Source organism: Neodiprion fabricii, chromosome 4 (genome assembly GCF_021155785.1).
Source record: "Neodiprion fabricii isolate iyNeoFabr1 chromosome 4, iyNeoFabr1.1, whole genome shotgun sequence".
Classification (NCBI taxonomy): Eukaryota; Metazoa; Arthropoda; class Insecta; order Hymenoptera; family Diprionidae; genus Neodiprion; species Neodiprion fabricii.
The window spans coordinates 31,713,227-31,732,648 of record NC_060242.1 but is presented as its reverse complement, the minus strand read 5'-3'; the positions used below and the strand labels follow the sequence as shown (position 1 = coordinate 31,732,648).

At 38.4% G+C, this 19,422-nt stretch overlaps 1 protein-coding gene across 1 annotated transcript; it reads left to right on the top strand.

The window, feature by feature from the left end:
- The first annotated feature begins 106 nt into the window (after window positions 1–106).
- On the top strand, window positions 107–8,478 carry LOC124179540 (NADH-ubiquinone oxidoreductase 49 kDa subunit-like). Its single transcript, XM_046564053.1, has 4 exons — window positions 107–729; window positions 2,071–2,498; window positions 2,954–3,425; window positions 3,576–8,478. The coding sequence occupies exons 1-4, from the start codon at window positions 629–631 to the stop codon at window positions 3,979–3,981; spliced, it is 1,407 nt and encodes a 468-aa protein (XP_046420009.1). The 5' UTR covers window positions 107–628; the 3' UTR covers window positions 3,982–8,478.
- Window positions 8,479–19,422: the final 10,944 nt, after the last annotated feature.

Below are 19,422 nucleotides of genomic sequence, written 5' to 3'. Positions count from 1 at the left end.
AAATTTTAAGACTAATAAAATCCAACGAAAAAAGAACCTTACTCTTATGGTCCTTTGAGTTCATATTTAATTCAAAACGGCTTATTAAACAAATTAAAATCGGATTTAGTGGTCCAGTATTTCGAAAAAAAATGGCTGCGAAACGATTTTTTATTGTAATCATTAATTAACGTGAAACTACAATCCGTAATATCCTGTAGTAAAATCTTGAAGTGTGAGATGTCAATACATCGGAAATAGAAACGATTTCCGGTTCAAAGCTGTTTTCCCATTGGTCAAGATAACGGCTATCGCCTAACCAGGTGATTACGGAATAGCCTGGGATTCGACGTCGGAAAACATCGCCGCGCGAGTCCAATAGCCGTTATTATACCAGCTGGACTCGCGCTCATCTAATCCATGTATGTCATAATCTTTCCGATCTTTACTGAAGACCAGAAATAGGATCCAAGAATCGGTGAACTAGTACAGTCGATCACTTGAAGTGCTTGAAGAAAAATTGAAATCTTGCTGCTACAGGAACCACAAACTAAAGGTTAAAGCCGAAATCTTTGGTGAAAATAAATTTAGTGTACTTCGTACACACCCTCGAGGCGCTCGTTATTAACGAGAGAGAAAAAAAAGAAGTATGACTGCTACGGTTTTAGGGACCTTTATAAGAAAATCAGCAGGATTCCCCCTTGGCGGTAAAGGATTGCTGAAAAATGGGGCGTGCCTCAATTTTTTTAGGTAAGTTATTTTTTTTTTCACATCCATATTATTGCCTAATTTTTAAAAAGGTTATCTATCAACGTCACTACACTTCCAATGGTTCAAGCTGTACGTGGATGTAACTTACGTTAGATTACCTGTTAAGTGGCGCTACCTGTTGGGGAAATCCCGTAGTTAGAAGCTTTAAAAACCGTGTCTTATTTATCGTTTTCTCCTGGGCATGCGCAGTATGCTACTGCGCTGATGTAGAGCAGCTTATGCTTCTGACGCATGCGTAAATGTGCCGCAAACAGAGATAGACCGGTCGCTTGATTTTCTTTCTCTTTCTGTCCGTCCGCTCTTTCCACTTATGCTTACCACTGAACTCTACATGTGATGCTTAATCCTGTACCTTACGTACGCTACGTATAATATCGCTATGTTTGACAATCGGTACCAATCAACCAAACAAGCAAATGTTTTTCCACGTTCGAAAGCGTATTATTCATCTATTCAAATGAAAGTAAGCCCGCGGGCATTTGTTATTTCCGATTCAACTTACAATATGATCGGTCTATGAAAAACTGTCATATCGCTTCCGTACTGAAAATATTCATGTGTCAAATCATATAATGTTTTGAACGAATCCAGCGTATAATTTATTACATGATTCATTTTGTAAATTCGATAAAATATATTAGAAATCACATAATAAATTAGAGAAGCACGAATCATCAGAAACACTAGAGCAAACACCATGTAATCAACTATATGGTGAACTATATGAATTTTGATCTAGTGTATCTGATGATTCGTGATTTTTTAATTTCTTATGTGATTTCTTACATATTTTATAAATTTTACAAGATAAATCATGTGATAAATTACACATTGAATTATTTCAAAACATTGTATGATTTAACACATGAACATTTTCAGTAGGGTTGGTTTCCACGCATTTCTTACTTAAGCGCGTTTCGTCAGTGAATCCAGAAACACGTTGGCCTATTCCGTCCGATTAATGCTGTAATATGTTGAATATCCTGTGTAAAAATGAGCAGATTTATTTGAATAAATGTGCCCAAATTTATAATATTTTTTATTGTTGCAATGCAGAGTATGTACGTGATACGTGAATTCATTTTTGTCATATTCTCTTCATTTTCGCCCATTTTAGCGAAATATTAGACATTTGTTATTTATAATTGCACAAATTACGCAGAGTAGCACTTTATTTACGTCCTTGTTTGTATAAACCAAAGCCTTTTTAAATAATTTTCGAATGAATATTCTATACAGTATGAATCTTTGTCAATTTCATTTTTGCAGACGATAGTTGTGAATTTGAAAGTAATTATTTTCTTAATTCTTATTGCACAGCCGAAAGCGAGATGCTCATCAATCTGGTATCGATATGGAATACCTAAAACAGTTTCATGGTCCGGTAATGTACCCGGATGAATACACGTCGCAGTATCCGACGCATTATAGAATTGAACTGGAGCCACCTCGTGAACAGGTTGTTCAGAATTCGTTTTTGAATTTTGGGCCGCAACATCCGGCAGCTCACGGTGTGCTACGTCTGGTGCTCGAGCTTGACGCCGAAACTGTTATAAGGTCAGATCCGCACATTGGACTACTGCACCGTGGAACTGAGAAATTGATCGAATATAAAACCTACACCCAGGCGTTGCCCTATTTCGATCGTCTCGATTACGTCTCGATGATGTGCAACGAACAGTGCTACTCATTGGCTGTTGAGAAATTGCTTAACATCGATGTTCCAATTCGTGCTAAGTACATTCGCGGTGAGTCTTCATCTTCCAATTTGCTTTTGTTCAGGGGACCAGAAGGTATTCTTGAAGCTGAGGAATGCAGTTTTACAAAAAGAGTGATACGTTCTAATGAATTCCTTATGGCAAAATCCACAGTAAACAGAACCAAATTATCTCCGCAAGCATGTATTTGTGCTTAAACCGGGATCCATTGATCTCCGAGCATAATCTTTTCAAGTTAAGACCCGCAGTACTACAAAGAGAGTTGACTGAAAGTAAATGAAAAAGCACATTATAAGCGTAAGCTCTTTACTTCTCGTGAATTATTCGAAATTATTTTCGCAAATAGTCAGGCTACCGTGTTTGAAGACTTCAAGAGTTCTGAGTCCCCTCAAGTTCAAGTGGGTAATCAATATGCGAAGATTTAATTACACGTTTATCGAATTGTGGAATCTACTTTCAAGCGTAATTAAAATTTATTCGAACAGTGCTCTTTGCCGAGATTACGCGGCTATTGAATCACATGATGGGTGTCGGTACTCATATTTTGGATGTTGGAGGCCTGACTCCATTGTTCTGGCTATTTGAAGAGCGTGAGAAACTCATGGAATTTTATGAGCGAGTGAGTGGTGCACGAATGCACGCAGCCTACATTCGACCAGGTGGAGTTTCATTGGACATGCCATTGGGTCTGATGGATGACATCTATGAGTTCGCTAATAAGTTTGCGGAACGTTTGGACGAAGTCGAGGATCTTATTACAGAGAATAGGATTTGGATAGCACGTACTAAAGACGTAGGTGTAGTATCCTATGAAGATGCACTGAATTGTGGATTCAGTGGTGTTATGTTACGCGGTTCGGGCATAAAATGGGACCTACGGAAATCCCAACCATACGATGCTTACCATTTGCTCGACTTTGATGTCCCCATTGGAACCAACGGAGATTGTTTTGATAGGTGAAAGAAATTATGAATACCATTTCAGATCGTTTGTAGTGTATAAAATTCATTCATTGTTTACTTTAAGTAGATCATGTGCACATATAGTCTGTACAAGTGGCCGAAAGTGTTCCTGCTTTATTAAAAATTTCATAAATATCATTTTAGATATGTCTGCCGTGTGGAAGAAATGCGTCAGTCTTTGAGAATCATTCATCAGTGTCTGAATCAGATGCCTCCAGGTGAAATCCGTACTGACGATGCGAAAATCGCTCCACCACCTCGCTCGGAAATGAAGTCCAGCATGGAAGCACTCATTCATCATTTCAAACTCTTCAGTCAGGGCTATCAGGTACCGCCTGGCGCTACTTATACAGCAATTGAAGCGCCAAAGGGAGAATTTGGTGTGTATCTTGTCAGCGATGGCGGCAGCAAACCGTATCGCTGTAAGATCAAAGCGCCTGGTTTTGCTCACTTGGCTGCCCTAGATATGATTGGGAAGAAACATATGTTGGCAGATATTGTGGCCATCATTGGTACACTGGATGTAGTATTTGGCGAGATTGATCGGTAAGTCCATTTGCGGGGCAGTTGTGGGGCTATAAAGGCAAAACTTGGAGTTGTGCATAATTTATAGGCTTCAGGATACTTATAAAATGAACGACTAATTACGAATAACTTCAGATTACATGTGATTTAATATCAGTATTGAGCTCTTGAAATTCAAGTTCTATTCCAGCTACGTTATAATATGCATGATCAACCTGGTGCCTGGAAATGTTAGTAGAAATTGTAAAATATAAAATCATCAACAACAGAAGGGGTTAATTATAAGAATATAGCAAAATATAATACAAAAGTGAAGACTATGAGTATAAAGTATAAATAATATAAGTAAATAAAATGGTATTTGAAAGTTTTCTACGCATGAATAGCATAGGAAATATAACAGGGTTAGTAAAATATATACCAAAAGAAAAGTTGTCATAAAATTCATCGAAGCTGATCTGGATCAACGACGTAACCGAAATTCCACAAGCATATTTTAATAAATGCCAACGATCGATGATAAATCTTGAGCAATTTAATGGCTCCACAAACTCTTTTGGACTCAGTTTTTCTAACTGGATTCTCTCAAGAAAATAATCCGCGAGACATATTCATCACGATTTATAATATTCGCGATATTTGAAAGGGAAATATTTTTGATGACCTTATATAAGTGATGTAACGGGTACAATTTCAAGTATTGAGGAGATTTCATAAATTTGTTAATTTTTCGGACTTTGCGTAACCGGTATGAGATTAAATTTATCTCTTTCTCTTCAAGTTTCGTGTTGATTGTGAAAAAAGCACATTAATTGTATAAAATATAATTATTGCACTCGATTTATTGAAATAATATCGATTTTGTGAAATCACATTGACTTCAGACCTGTGAACTTCACTTTTCACGTATTCAATTACACATCACATCGGTGTTAATAACTCAATTTTTAATAACCGATAGGTAATCTGACAGAAGGAATGTTTGTTTCGAAAAATTCAATTTATTCTGGTAAGTAATAAAAACTCTTCGGTTGTATCGATCCACGGGCTGCTAAGTATAAATCATAAATGTGTTAGTGCATAAAACAAATTTAATAAATGCATACAAACCTGTCTATAGTATAGATCAGTACTGCCGTCATAAGTATAGCGAAAAGAATAATTACGAAAGTCAATTAAATCAATAGCTGTGGCGTGATGATAATTTTATGCAAATCTGCATTTAAAGTCGATATCAAATCATCGTAATATTGCCCGTATGATCTGGCCTTAATTATTTTTGTGCAATTTCGTGTAATTGACGAAATTTAATTAAAAGATGCAGACACGCGTATCAACGTCGTGGGAGATAAGTAATTATCATATATTGTCCATGAGTTTAGAATGCCAGCTTGACATTTGTTGAAACTCTCATATATTCAACAGATACGATATTCTTCTTTTCAATAAATTTGTTCAATTCAAAACCTGTAATGACGAAATTTTAGGCCACAAATTAACTGCCTGACGCTGATTTCCAAGACTGGATAAATTAGCCCGATTAAGATTCTTGGAAGCTTACGATACGTACAGCGTTTAAGTTTTGTGTATATACAGGTTTCGTGTAATTTCACTCGTTTCAGCCTCGGGTAAATCCCACGTTTTCCTGATTCTTCTTCCCTTTACGCGAAGATTCTCATCTTCCAAAATAGATGTGCCATTAATTTATCTCAACCTTCCTTGTGAGTTTTTCCCATTTTTTTCCGGGAGGATGTCTGGAATTGTTTTTGAACCGTCCTTTTTTCCATCTTTCCACATTGCTCTATTTTTAATTCTAATCTATTCGTCAGCAATGTCGTGGGCCACGCACTTGATGCCAAGAACCTGCGTGGGCGATGCCGGTTCGCATCGCGGGTTAAACACCTGTTAGAAATTTGGTAGTTAAGCACAGTCCAGCATCGAGATGAAATATTTCTCCTTTTAAAGAACCGAGGAAAAAGCTTGGGGATCGGTTATTTTCAAAACTTTCAATTCGTTCTTTTGCTCACTTTGTCATTGAACACAACTCCTCGCCTTCAACTAACATTCCAGCTTTCTTTTAATATTTGCATTCACATTTTAGAGTTTCCATTATCGTTGGTACAATTTGTACGTCGAGTCGCTTCTATTTTCATCTTTACTGTTCACTTTGCGCTTTTTCGGAGGAAAAAAAGGATATTGTAATAATAACTGATCGTACGATGCTAAGACTCGCGGTTTTAATTCCTTATAAATATAATGAGATTTCAGATTTATAATTGACTTCAGAAGTGTTACGAGTGTTCGTTTTTTTTATAGTACTCGTTTTCGTTGGCGAGTCAAACTTTATACGTGGTTAAGGATTTGCGATGGGGATTTATTTATGATCTCCTTCTTGTTGATAAGTTTTATAATTGTGACATTGGAATGAAAAAGTCTCTATCGCGAGAGACGCGAGAAGCAGGCCGTTTTTTTAAAAGTCGCAATTTTGAATATAAAAGAGAACGAAAAAAAACGTACACGTAGTTCGTTTCGATTTTCTTTAGTTTGGTTATTTGTGGTGCAATACTTGAGTCAAATGATTTTTTTAAAACGTGAATTTTATTCATACAACGCTCACCAATTTCAGCACTTGTCTGTTTCTCATTCGCAGTCTGACTTATCAGCATGGAATTGAGATTAATGAGGCCTGCACCAGCATATAATACGGTTAAATAAATTTTTTAAGGCGAAGTGCTGTTTCCAGTTGAATAAAACTCCATGGAAACATGTGTGGATACCGTAAGGTTTCATTACTCCGAATAAATAAAACTGTTCTCATTGTCTCCAATGAAAAGCTACCGCACTTGGATTACCTTTCAGATCATGCTTGAAAGAGAATCTTATTCTGCTAAGACGTGTTTTTTGTCGACGATTTTTATTTCAGCCTGCCACGAAAGAAAGTTATTCGTACAGAAGGTAGATTTTAAATTTTCGTCTGGTGTATGATTTTTTGTACCTCTTCTTTTTTTCCGCACTAAACTAAGTGACTAAGATCTGTTTTTGTCGTGATCCTTCGCATACGCGACTAGCAGTGCTAATCACCTTGATCTTTGATTCTTCGACTCTGTACCTACCTTCGCATCCTATATATTGCCTAGGTATATGTATATTATGTACAGTATACGCGTACATGCATATTAATGTATCAACGAATACAGCGACTATAAGGCTAGAGTATCAGGCACTTTTCTGACCATTTTTCAAAGGGTTAAAAGGGGACGATTAAATTTAATGACACGTATAAGATGCACGCTCGGGATGCAAACGAAATGTCTTTCACGTGCACATCTTGAAACCTCTGTAGGTTTTTTTATTCTTTTATTTCGCAGTGATTAGGCGGAAAATGCGAATTATCCGTTGGCGGCTTATACATATTTTCCACTGCGTGTATTGCTGCGATTGTAATGGCGCTGATAGAGATTCGCCCGCAGTTTATCTCCAAGCGATCGATTATATAATTACTATACGTCTCCTTACGTATTAAAGTAAGTGATATTCTGTGATTGTATTTTTTGCCCGTACAGGAAATCATCAATTCATATAACAAGTTTCTTTATAGGCACGTTCATGGAGGATTTATTCCGTAACTAGTTCTATACTTACAGCAGACTTCTAAATATCTTCTTCTTATTTTTCTGCTTCGTTCATTCGTAACATAATACTTAAATACGTGTAAACCATTGACGTAATTCCTCAGCCGGCAGATTAATAAAATATTGTAATTTCCCGTAGTTACGAAGACACTTGACATTCATACATTTTTTGTTCCCCCCCTCTTTTTTTCTCTTCTTTTTTTTTCCCCTACAACCGTCAAGTTGTCGCGTAGAAATCCGAACGGTACGAACACATTGGTATAATGGCCCTCGTAAACATGTCGTGAATAATTATTACTGCTCCTTTATTAAGGAATAATGGAACGAGGAAAACAAACGTGGATTTAAAGCAAGAAAAAACATAATAGACACATTACATGTTTGACAAATAAAGTATCCGAACTGCAGATTGATAAATATTATAGCGAGAGTTCGGTGGGTGGACTTGTCGTGCGGCAGAAAACGAATGAAAGAAATGAAAGGCGTGCGGCTACGTGACAAAAGTCGGATATCTTCCTCCCGAAATCCTCAATCCCTCCTGCATCCTGTTTTCACCTGAGCGAAAGACGAAGCGTTGAACTTTCGCCCTATGTCAAGGGTATAAGTGAGTTTCATTTTCAGTCCAGGTTCGACTTGCGCGCAGGTTTGTCAAGCGGAGTTACCTCGCGAATTATTGTATGTACATGCCTACGTGGCTAGAATTCTTAATGGGGAATCCAGATTGCCGTAACGTTTGCACAACTCGTGTCGCATCACGGTGTCGATGTGAAACCTACGTCATTGGAGAACAGAGTATAGTTATACACATAATATACGCATTATTACAGACAACTTGTGCGTTACCGTAACCTGAAACGAGCGCTATGATTTGTAATGAGTTTAAGAAAATAAAAACTATCGACGACACAAGAGCGCGGACCGTCGTTGATTTTTCGTTTCTTCGTTTCTTTTTTTGTTATTTATATGACAATCGTCGTGTTAATCGACGTGACGTACGATTGCGGGGAGAAGATACCGTTGAAACTGTGATCGGAATTGGCTTAAGATCGAGATCATTTCTCGCTATGTGTACGAGAAAACTCGTATGAGAGAGAAATCGTGCATCATTTTGAAAGATGTGCAAGTCATATTTCAACGAATTATAAAATTATCTGTTTTGAATTCTGCACATACATACAAGTTTTGAGTGAAGAGGTATGATAAATACTCTAGTGTTCGGTGTATACATACGTCAGTACATATTTAATACATCTTTTCCGCGGACATTTGTTATTATGCATAAAACGATGAAAAACGAAACTAGAAAAATTTGACTTACAAAATTTTGTGTTCCAAGGACTTATTTCTTTTTATTTTTCGTTTCTTTCTTACGTTACTTTTCATTGCGGGTTTAGATGTATTGCAAATCTTTCATCGCCTCAAGTAAAAGTAACTTAATGTTATCGCAGTTATCGATTTTTCTTTCTCCAAGGTTTCGCTTCGCTTAACAAATTAGCACCATTCATTATTTTTTGCCTGAGGAACTTGACAGAGGATTGGCAGTACCTTGTACAATAGCATTGATAGTTAATAATTGTATAAGAGCGATATTCGATCGTTGGCAAAAATTGTATATATTGACAGATTACGCCGCGTTTGGTTATATAACCGCGTTACACAAGTGTTTACGAACGTTTACCAAAACGGGGTGTGTAACCACACGGTTGATAGATACAATTACGTGTAATCGTGTAATTGTTTGTTACACATACGCTGAGCGCAAGGAATGTGCGAAGTAATGGTCTAATAAACAACCGGCGTGATCTTCGTGTAATTAATTAACAATATAAAAATGATTAATATCCTTACAAAAGACTTACAAGGACTTATATTTAGGCGTGATATAAGTTTTTTAGAAATCGGGCCATTTCAAACGCAAAAAGGTCCAAAGACGTAATATAGACGTAAGATTTCATTTTTTAATCCGCGGCTATATTTTAATCACTTGGAGTTCAACGATCCCGCGGTTAAAAACGACGAACGAGGTTAAAAGAGTAATTTTATTTTTTATCGCGACCTCCTCAAGTCGTCTGTCCATGGCCTAGCAAAAGTTCACGTTGTCTCTGACTAAATTTGGCTATATGTGTTATAATAAACGTTACTCCGTCTATCTTACCATCATACATATGGAAGTAAATGGTTAGTAATTTTAAAAGCGGTCCGACCACCAGCGTCAAGAAACACGTATCGTTAAAGACTGCAATTTTTCTTCCTTATATTCTTACGAAGATGTGTATTATAAATTATTCACTCGGATCTAGGGATCAGGGCTAAATATCCTCTGACAATGAATCCAAAGTTACAGGGAAAGATTCAAAAATCGGTTCAAAAATCTACAGGAATGTTTTTTGCGTCGATGATGGTGAACTCGAATGAAACAAAATCCTAACCGATGATACCTACTATGCACATTATAGAAAGAAGGTTTTATAATCAGAACGTTCAAAACTATTAAACTCTGCTGTTCTTTATACGATTTCAATGTTTATTGGGCTTATTTCATTGACAATCTAGAAATTTCCGAGATCGCCTGAAAAAACTTTTAAAAACAGTTATCTTCAGTGTGGATAAAAATATATTTGCGCAAGTAATGATCACACTATACTATCATGTAAGAATTCTTGATTTTTTTCGGACAATTTCTAAGAGATCTTATCAGCGAGTAAAATGAGTTAAAAAAAAACATTAGAATCAGATGAAAAACATTAGAGTTTGATAATTTCCAACGTTCTAATCGTAAAAGCTTTTCCGAAACCATCGACGTCTTAGCTTGAATGCTTTCACACTCATGTCCGTCACACAGAAGGGATGTCTTCTCATTCCTGTTCACGATCATTGCGGCTAACGACACTATTGTCGGTATATTTTCGAAATGTTTTTTTGGGTCCCCCCGACCTTCGATTCAGATGGCGAGGCCTATTTATCCATGTCCAAACGACGATACCTACACGTCCAGCCCAAACGAACGTTGGCCAATCTAATTGCATGGCTAGCGCTAACTTTGACGGCTTACCGTAAGACAATGCAACGAGAGGAGCGTGATGCTCGTGCAGATTACGCCGATCATTAATGGCGCAACGTGTACATTTCATGTACGCCCGTCTCGATCCACACTTCGAAGAAACATGTCGACTCTACGCATTTATGGCTCGTAACCCTACCGCCGCAGGCAGCGAAAAACACACACGGCTGGCCTGTCAGCTATGAGCTTGGCAATTCGTTCCAAGTTCGTCTCCCGGGTCGGGGTCATAACACCGTATTTATACTCGCAGCCGCGCCGATTACCAAGCGATTATTATGGCTATACGAATAGCAGGCTGCACGTATTTCACCTGTTTAAGTTCGCCGAGGCTTTTACAGGCTGTAGTTGACAAGAATTCTCACAAACGCAGACGCCCCGTATTCGACAGATTATAATACGATCCGTCCTGTACATATACGTTACAATTTTATCATCAAGGCTTTCAAATAGCTGCCTACAGGCTGTGCAGGAATTTAACCTGCTCAATTTATCGCCTCCTTTTCGTTTAACTTTTCTTTTTCTTTTCCTTCTTATTTCGTCATTTTTTGCTATTGATGTTCTTGCTCGGTTAGTAGATATACAAGACCTGTGTAGAAGTATATCTATAGTTATTAGCCGAGCTTCAATTATAATACGTGATCGGTATGTGAGAAGAGAAATAAATAAACTAAATCCGTTTTTATCGGATCAACTCGTCGATGATCAAGTGGTGTTTGATATACGAACACGAATACGCACATTCCTTTACAAGAGTATAAATTTAATACAGCCGTGCTGGAGAACAGGCTTGACTTTTACGCGAGATCACCGAATGGACAAGGTTTCGAGCATATCTTTAACAACTATGTATATTGAAAAAATTAATCAAGGTTTTCATCCGCTGTTGGTTAAATTTTTTTCTTCCTCGTATTTGTTTTCTTTTTCTTATATTCAATTCTAATTTATTCTTCTCCTAAGTTGCGTACAGGTGTGGCTGCAGTACCTTTGTTTATTTTATTCATCTTCTACCTTAACGCAGACTCTTCCTTTTTTACATGCGACTACCCGGTTCCTTAAATACAGTTATATAGTATACGTTAACGGGAAGTCTGTATAAGTACCTAAACGTCTATGTCATGCACACCGGTTTCAGGCCATCGCGCGAAGATCGATGCAGGTCATTCACTTTTTTATCCTTTTCCTTAGATTCGAACCGTTTCATTCATTGGTATAAATTATGCGTGTATGATCGCGCAATTCTACGAGCGACGAGATTAACACCTTTCTAATGCACGGGCGTGGTTTTGATATTTGCAACTAGGTATGTCGCGTAACAGACGGACTCGCGATCTCCTGTGAATTAATTAGCGAGCTGTTACATCGTTACGACTCTGTGATTTGCTCTGAAAAGGAATGGAAAGAGCGCCTCTGATCGCACAGGAAACGAATGACAGCTTTAATTAGAATTTCAGGTTGAAACGCGCTCGCAGGATATCATTTATTTTGAGCGGTGGATTGTCACGAGCAAACGTCGCTGGATTTATTCCTTGCTTTATGATAGATCTCGCGTGCTACTAATTGCGAGAGATATGATCACCGGAGAATTTTAACAGGCCATCGTGTAAGCGATTCTGACTTTGAATAATTCTCAGTGGGTTTATGTTTTAACGGTCGGAAACCGGATCGGTATTCGCATTTCTTACAGTTTCTTTTCTCCATTTCGATCAATTATTTTGGCGGATTCCCTCGATTGAATTAAGTCAGCTCGTGTTTTTTTTTTTTTACCCACAATACCCAATACGGATAACCTCGCAAAGACGTGACGGAAGATTTTTAAATGAAAATCGAAATATTATTTACGTAGTATACAATACCCACCTTTCGTGGAAAGGCTTGTTGAAAATTTTTCCGCCTTAAGTGGCGGGTAAACAGGTTCCCTCATTATGCATCGCACGATAATATGCAAACGCCTCACCTAAACGAAAGCTCATGCATGTTATAATTGAATTCGCATGATATTTCTCTGTTGCGAATCGCTCCGAAGATTACGATTTATTTGGCTCTAATGATATTTCCCTCGCATATAATTATCGTGATTCAATAAACACTTCGGTATGCAGGGTGCAATGTCGTTGCCGAATATAAAAATATGTAACGAACGTTAATGACATCCCGACGTTGTACAGTTATTATTGTTATTGTTGTGATCGTTGTTGTTCCTTTCATAATTTACTTCAGCTTAACTGTTATTCGTTAGCCGTGATATTAAGACACGCACCTGCGAGCCTACCTTTAATATTATCGTATACACGCCACAAGGTAAGCTGATCCGATCGGCAAACAAAGCTCTCGGAATGGTACGGTGTTACATAACAATTCCATAGTTACATATGTTGTCGAGCCGTGGATACGTGAACAGCTCTAGCTCTCTTCGCCGGTTGCTATAAACCCCGGCCTGACTTGACATGAACAAAATATCAGATAATCACACATCTTTACACGACGCCAATCGTCGTTGCGTACAACGGATCCGTTATGCAATTGGCTCTTAGCGTTAAAAAAATCATCCAATTTTAACGTGCTTAGAAAGCAGGGAAACACTGCTGAAAATAGTCAGATTCTATTTTGTATATTTCGGGCTAAGAAATGCGGCTTTAATCGCATAAAAAGATAAACGAGGAGCCGATTTCTTTTCGTCTTTCTTTTGCCTGATAGGCGTATAAAATTTATTCACGCAGAGTTCCAATTAATTATTAACCGAATGTTTGGGTATGCAAATAGCACGCAATCTGCTGTGCAGTTCGAAAACGAGGTCAGTATATGGTGCAGGGAGAGGAAGTGGCGAAGAAGGGATAATCCTCGTTCAACACCCCGCAGGTCGCGGTGTTCGATAACGTATTGTTCGAATACGCGCAGTGATTCTTGGGTTGTGATAATAATACAAGGTGACAATGGCCAGGCATGACAGTATAGCTGTTAACGGGTGTTTGTTGAATTCTTGTAACGCGATACGGGCAAAGAAATGACGGATTGTGGCACAACGACGTTTGCCTGCACGCGTGAAAAGAAACGGGGACCTTCTCTGCTCCAACTCGCTTACCCAACCTTTGACAAGGACGTCGGCTCCGGGCTCTACGATTATTAATATACTCTGTGCGACAATGACGATGACGGAGGCGGCGAGGTTCTTCGTGAATTAAACGAGATACCGGAAGACGCGAAACTCGAACTTGAAGATGAAGTATTTTCGAATATGATGGAAAAAAGAAACGAAACAAACAAATTGGTCGCAAAAAGAGCGTCCTGATATAACTAGAGTTTAGAATCAGTGGGTCATTTCACTGGAGAAACCTTCGCAGCCTTGCCGATGTGTGGGTTTAACGTACACCTTGTATATAAATTATACTCAAATCGATTCAACCGTGGATAAGCCTTGTAGAATTCTTTGCCATCGCGAGCTCGCCGATGATCAAGGCGATTCTTACAACTGCCGAGCGAAAGGTAGCAAGGTGAATCGATCAAGAATCTATTCTCGCGTGTGATTATAGCACGTGATAGAAGCCCGTCGGAAAAAAGGTTTATATATGGGAAATTCCATGCGAATCCAACCAATCTCTGACCTCTGCCATTTTTGATTTTGTTCAACATGTTTTCGGCGATTGTCTGAACTATGAAACAGTACTCTGAATTTTTTCAGATATTTTATACAACGGTTAAATATTTATAAATAATTGAGCAGTTGAAATCAAAAATGGTGGGAGTCGGAAGTTGGTTGGGTTCGCATGGAATTCCCCATATAGAGCCAAATTTCTCGCTGCCCTTGAATTATAAAGAGGTTGGTTTACCAAAAATCCATGTTTTTTTTTTTTTAATCGTTTTATTACGAGATAGTCGTACTTGAATATTAATTATTAAATTGTGATTTTTTCAAGCTATAAAGATTTCGTTTATTCAGAGGACTATTTTCTACAAAGTCACTGAAGCAGATTTTTTTTCGTCAATCTAGTATCGATCAATATTCAATATTACACCATTGCGCTGATATTGATTATTATCAACGAATAGCAATATTGAATTGACTGTTGAAAAACGAACGAAAATCCTTTACAGCCATCCGGTAAAAAATAATCTTCTGAGTAACAACACGAGCCATCGTGAGGTAAAATCAAACGAATCTACTAGTTTTTTAAACAATTTGCAGCAATTTGAAATGAAGCATCGACACGAGATGTATCCTTTTTTTTTAAATTTCCGAAGAGACCTTCGCAGTTTACGAAGATGATAATTTGGTATATACTCACCGTCAGTTTACGACTGTGCCGTGATAAAATGAATAAGCAGTATCGATATTTAGCCAGCCAACGTTCTTAAAGCATTTGCATTTTTTTTCTACGTTACATGTACACCAGCAATTACGAAGCCTTCCATTTCGTATCTAGCTGGTTGTTTCAATTTGATAAAATTGGTCCAAGTATTGTGCGGATTGCTCAATTGCCCCGAAGCTACGGTTTCCGAGTATTCAAAGTGTCGTCAACTGTATCGTGACCCAGGCCGTGGGACGTAACTATTATATCAACGAGTCAATCATAAATCCAGGCAACCCGGAAAATGAAAATTTTACCAGGCACGGTACAAGGAGTGAACGCAACGTGCAACGGGCTGTTCCGAAAGACGGAACGCAAAGATGCCTGCGTCACTCGAGTACTCGCATTGAACGTTCGGGGTTGCCTTGATGGGATATGTCGGAAGAATGAGACTACGTACGTACACTACCGAAATGTGGTAAATGCGCGAAAAATCTGTCCCTAGCGCAGAGGGCGCCACCGGCAATCGAAGCGATAAAACGAAAAATCGGAGCACTCGGCGCGAGGAAGCATTCCGAAATTATCACTCAGCGCGACAGGTCGCTAAGCGGGACTCGGCGTAGCCGATATACCCAGTACGACAAAGAGTACTTCGCGCTGTCAGCTAAAGGTAACAAATATTGCAGCTTGTGTAGTTTCATAAATTGGTTCGGTAACCAATTTGTAATATCATTTCTCAAAGACGTGCGTCTCGTACGGAAACTTGGTTGGATCAGGGTGCTCGTTGATTATTTCAACCTCAGAAACGAAAAAAGATAAAAGAAAATACGGAGAAACGACGATTGTCCAAAGTCGATGATTTGTGTACGTATGATACCAGCTCCGAGACTCCAATTATTAAAGTTAGGCAGGAATTTTTTATTCAACTGTGGGCTGTATTACGTCACTGGACTCGCCGAGTTCCATGTATCCAATAAATTTGTGTTTCTAACGAACGTCGCTTCTGCAAGTTGTCAGTTTGTCGGATAAAGTGACCACGAAGATCGTAATCAGAAACTACTCGTCGTGAAGTTAATTACCTACTTTATACGCTGGCAAGCCGACTCTATTAAACCGAATGGAAGTTTTAATCTGCGTAATCGTCCTCGCAAATGTTAAACATTAAGATTAAAGCTGCGAATTTTTCAACAAGCTTGCGGTAAACTGTCCGATCTAATTATTCCGTTCTATAACACGTATACGGGGTAAAAATAGTTTTTCCTGGTTTCTTCGCACGAATCTTCACACACGTGAAAATGGTTCTTTTTTCCCAGGATGCATGGCTTCGTTGCTGCGGTAATTAGGTGCGTGCAATTCACCGGCCTATGCGGTGAATGCATTCATGAATATTTCAAGCCCGCTCTCTGCAGTCGCGACTGTGTTAATTCATTTCTTCTCAGGTTATACGACAACAAGATAGTACGAAAGCTGGAATTCAAATTCGAAGAAGCGGTGCAAGGATCGAGTACGAACACCGATACGGAAGAAAAATCAGCTTACAATTAGCGGCGCTAGTTTATAAATGTCAATAAAAACCGCAGATCAACTAAAGTAGTGAAAATGAAAAACAACCGAGTCGGTTACTTACTTTTGTCCAGACGAAAGAGTTTTTTTTACTTTTCAGAAATCGGACAAGTATTGGTTTCAGTCGAAAATCAATTTTTTTATTTCACGACATCTTCACGTTTTTGAACCCCGGAATTCGAAGAATGTCGGCTTGTCAGTATGTCCGATAAAACCCCGCGATAATCTCGGAAACGGCGTGCAATTTTTCTTTCAATACTCCTTCATTTGGATGCCAAGTCTTGTCGGTTTCGGATTTTTCATCTAGTCTACGAGGTCATCGCGAAGTTTGTCGGACAGATAAACAGCCTCTCTCCTTCTCATGGTAACGAACAGTATCGTGAAAAAACTGTTTTTTCAGCGTTTTTTTTTTTTTTTTTTCTTTACTTGCAGATGCTGCAGGCGAATATTAGTCTGTATACGGTAGAACTGCAGGTACGAATATCGTTTAGTTATACCTGTATAATCGTTAAACATGAATTTATTGATAAATTACTCGCGAATCATAGGATGAGTTAAATGCGACACTTATGGTTTGACTTGAAAATTCAACTCCGTAAAAGTGTTCGAATTTGAATAATAATAGTTTTTTAATAGCGGAGAATATTTATTCGCAAAGAAATTATATTATTAAAATAGTAATGTATTACGTGTGCCATGGTAGTAAAATTATGTTGCGTAAGGATTATAAGGAACGCCAATTATTGTGTGGCAAATAAATTGCACTCACGTTTCTCATGAATATTATTTCTCTTTAGGCCTGACGTTGTATATATTAATAATTACAGTGTTAAAACTAAATCCAAGTCTTTTGATCATAAAACAACGAGAGAAAATAAAAATCGTTCGCACACCTCGACGTTGGCGATTTATAAACCACATAATAAAACAAGTCCAGTATTCGAAAGTGCCTCGTCTTCGATAGACGAAGGTAAAATCTAAAGAGGGGAACAACTTTTTGCCTCTCCTGTAAACTCGCCTGTAAAATCATAACTACGAGACCGAACAACGCGTTTCAAAACATGTTTTTGCAACAATCCTGTGCCTCGAAATACGTAAAAATAAAATATCCACTGCGTTGAAATTATCGTCGTAACACACAAAATTATACAGGAAAAATCATAAACCGAGGGCACACAATCTCCGTCCGAATTTACAATTAGAAATAGGTAATTGCAGTTTTTTTGTCAGACTTATATTGCACGGATGATCGATCCAGTAGGCAGATTTCCACAAAGGTATATGTAATACATAACAAGACACAGGCCGGCTTCTACGCGAGAGTTTTTCCCATGGCATGTAGGGCGGAAGTTACGTCACCGATGAAAGCTGAAAACTTATACACAGACAGGGACACCCTGCAGAACGACACCGTGTACGGTGTACAAGCACGATGTGCCAAGTGCGATTCCAATCTCGCGTCAGTGTTTATTATTAAAGAAGAATAAGGCAAGCGGCGGTAAATTGCCTCGGCTTGAAATCCTCGTCTTGCACTCCAGGATCCACGGTCTTTACCAAAGAACTTCTCTGCTCGATTTCGCGGCAGATTGTAATTATTGCCATTATCCGCTCTATGGAGCACCTATAATGGTTCATGTGCTCGCGGTCGTTATTGTTGTCAGTGAAATTTCATCTCGGCCGGGGGAATGCCAGCCTCTGTGCAGTCGCTTGTAAAGCGTGAAGGACAGAACTAGGACCTAGAACGATTACCGGGACGAGTGGAAGAATTTAACGGTGAGAATTTTCCGCTGGTAAATGTACCGCGTGTTATAGGTGCATGCAGGCGGAGTTGGAGAGCCGTTTCGTCGAGCATCATCGTCAACATCGTCGCAAGAACGGCGACCGTTCTTTTCCAGGCAAAGAGTTCGCTGCCCGCATCTTCTCAAGTATCGCTCCGGGGTGTTTGCTGCTCGCGACTACTTCGCGAACCTAGTTTTACTCTGGGTTTCTGGGTTAACTTGTAACTCGGTGCGGTGTACTTGTGTTTTTGCAAGTCCCGCGCCTGGTGCTTATTATTCACCTGGAACAACGTCTCGTTCACTGTTCTTATCGAGTTTGAGTTGTGGAAAAGAGGAGGAGATAAAAATTCACTATGATAGGGTGTGCGAACAACAACAAAAAAAAAATTCCACTCTTCGTTCAAACGTGCATCGAAATTCCGGCAGAGCATCTTAAATAGAATATCTCAGCCAAATATGAGCTCTTAATATTGATACTCAGTGGCGCATATTTTATTTTTTCCGTTTTCCATTTAAATAACAGGTAAAAGAAATCGGGAATTTTTTAAAATTTTTTCTTCTCTTAAACGGCTTGACTTATAAGTACAGATTCTTTTAGGAAATTTCAGGCTTTATAAAAAAGTACGGAGACAGAATTTGCCTAACTCTAACCGATTAAGAGACATTCGCCTATAAACATCGAGTCATCTTGAATATTTCTTAAACGGTTAGAGTTAGGAAAATTATATCTCAGTACTTTTTTTCATAGAGCGTGATATCTTTTATAAAAGTGTACGTTTAGATAGCTTATAAGTCAAGTTCTTTTACGGAAAAAAAAAGTTCAAATATGTTCTGAGTTTTTTTACCTGTTATTTAAATCGAAAGTGAAAAAAATAAAACATATACCTCTAAATATCAATATTAAGAACTCATATTTGGCTAAGATATTCTATGTGAGATGCTCTACCAAAAGTTTGATGCGCGTTAAAGAATTTTTTTTTTCTCATCTTAGCGTACCCTTACAATGGCAAAATCGATTCGTCAGGCTGATTTGCAGTTCATTTGGTTCACTGACCAGGACTGCCACGCATGCCTAGATCCGAACGACCAATGAAGTACCCATAATATGGAATTTCATCGATTTTTCCCAGTGAAATCGTACAAATAAAG

Excerpts from the sequence above, each read along its gene's own strand:
- LOC124179540 (XM_046564053.1), top strand. The coding sequence starts at position 629 with ATGACTGCTACGGTTTTAGGGACCTTTATAAGAAAATCAGCAGGATTC. Across the intron at positions 2,499-2,953 it reads TCGTGCTAAGTACATTCGCG|TGCTCTTTGCCGAGATTACG; the intron begins GTGAGTCTTCAT and ends TTATTCGAACAG. Across the intron at positions 3,426-3,575 it reads AACGGAGATTGTTTTGATAG|ATATGTCTGCCGTGTGGAAG; the intron begins GTGAAAGAAATT and ends ATATCATTTTAG.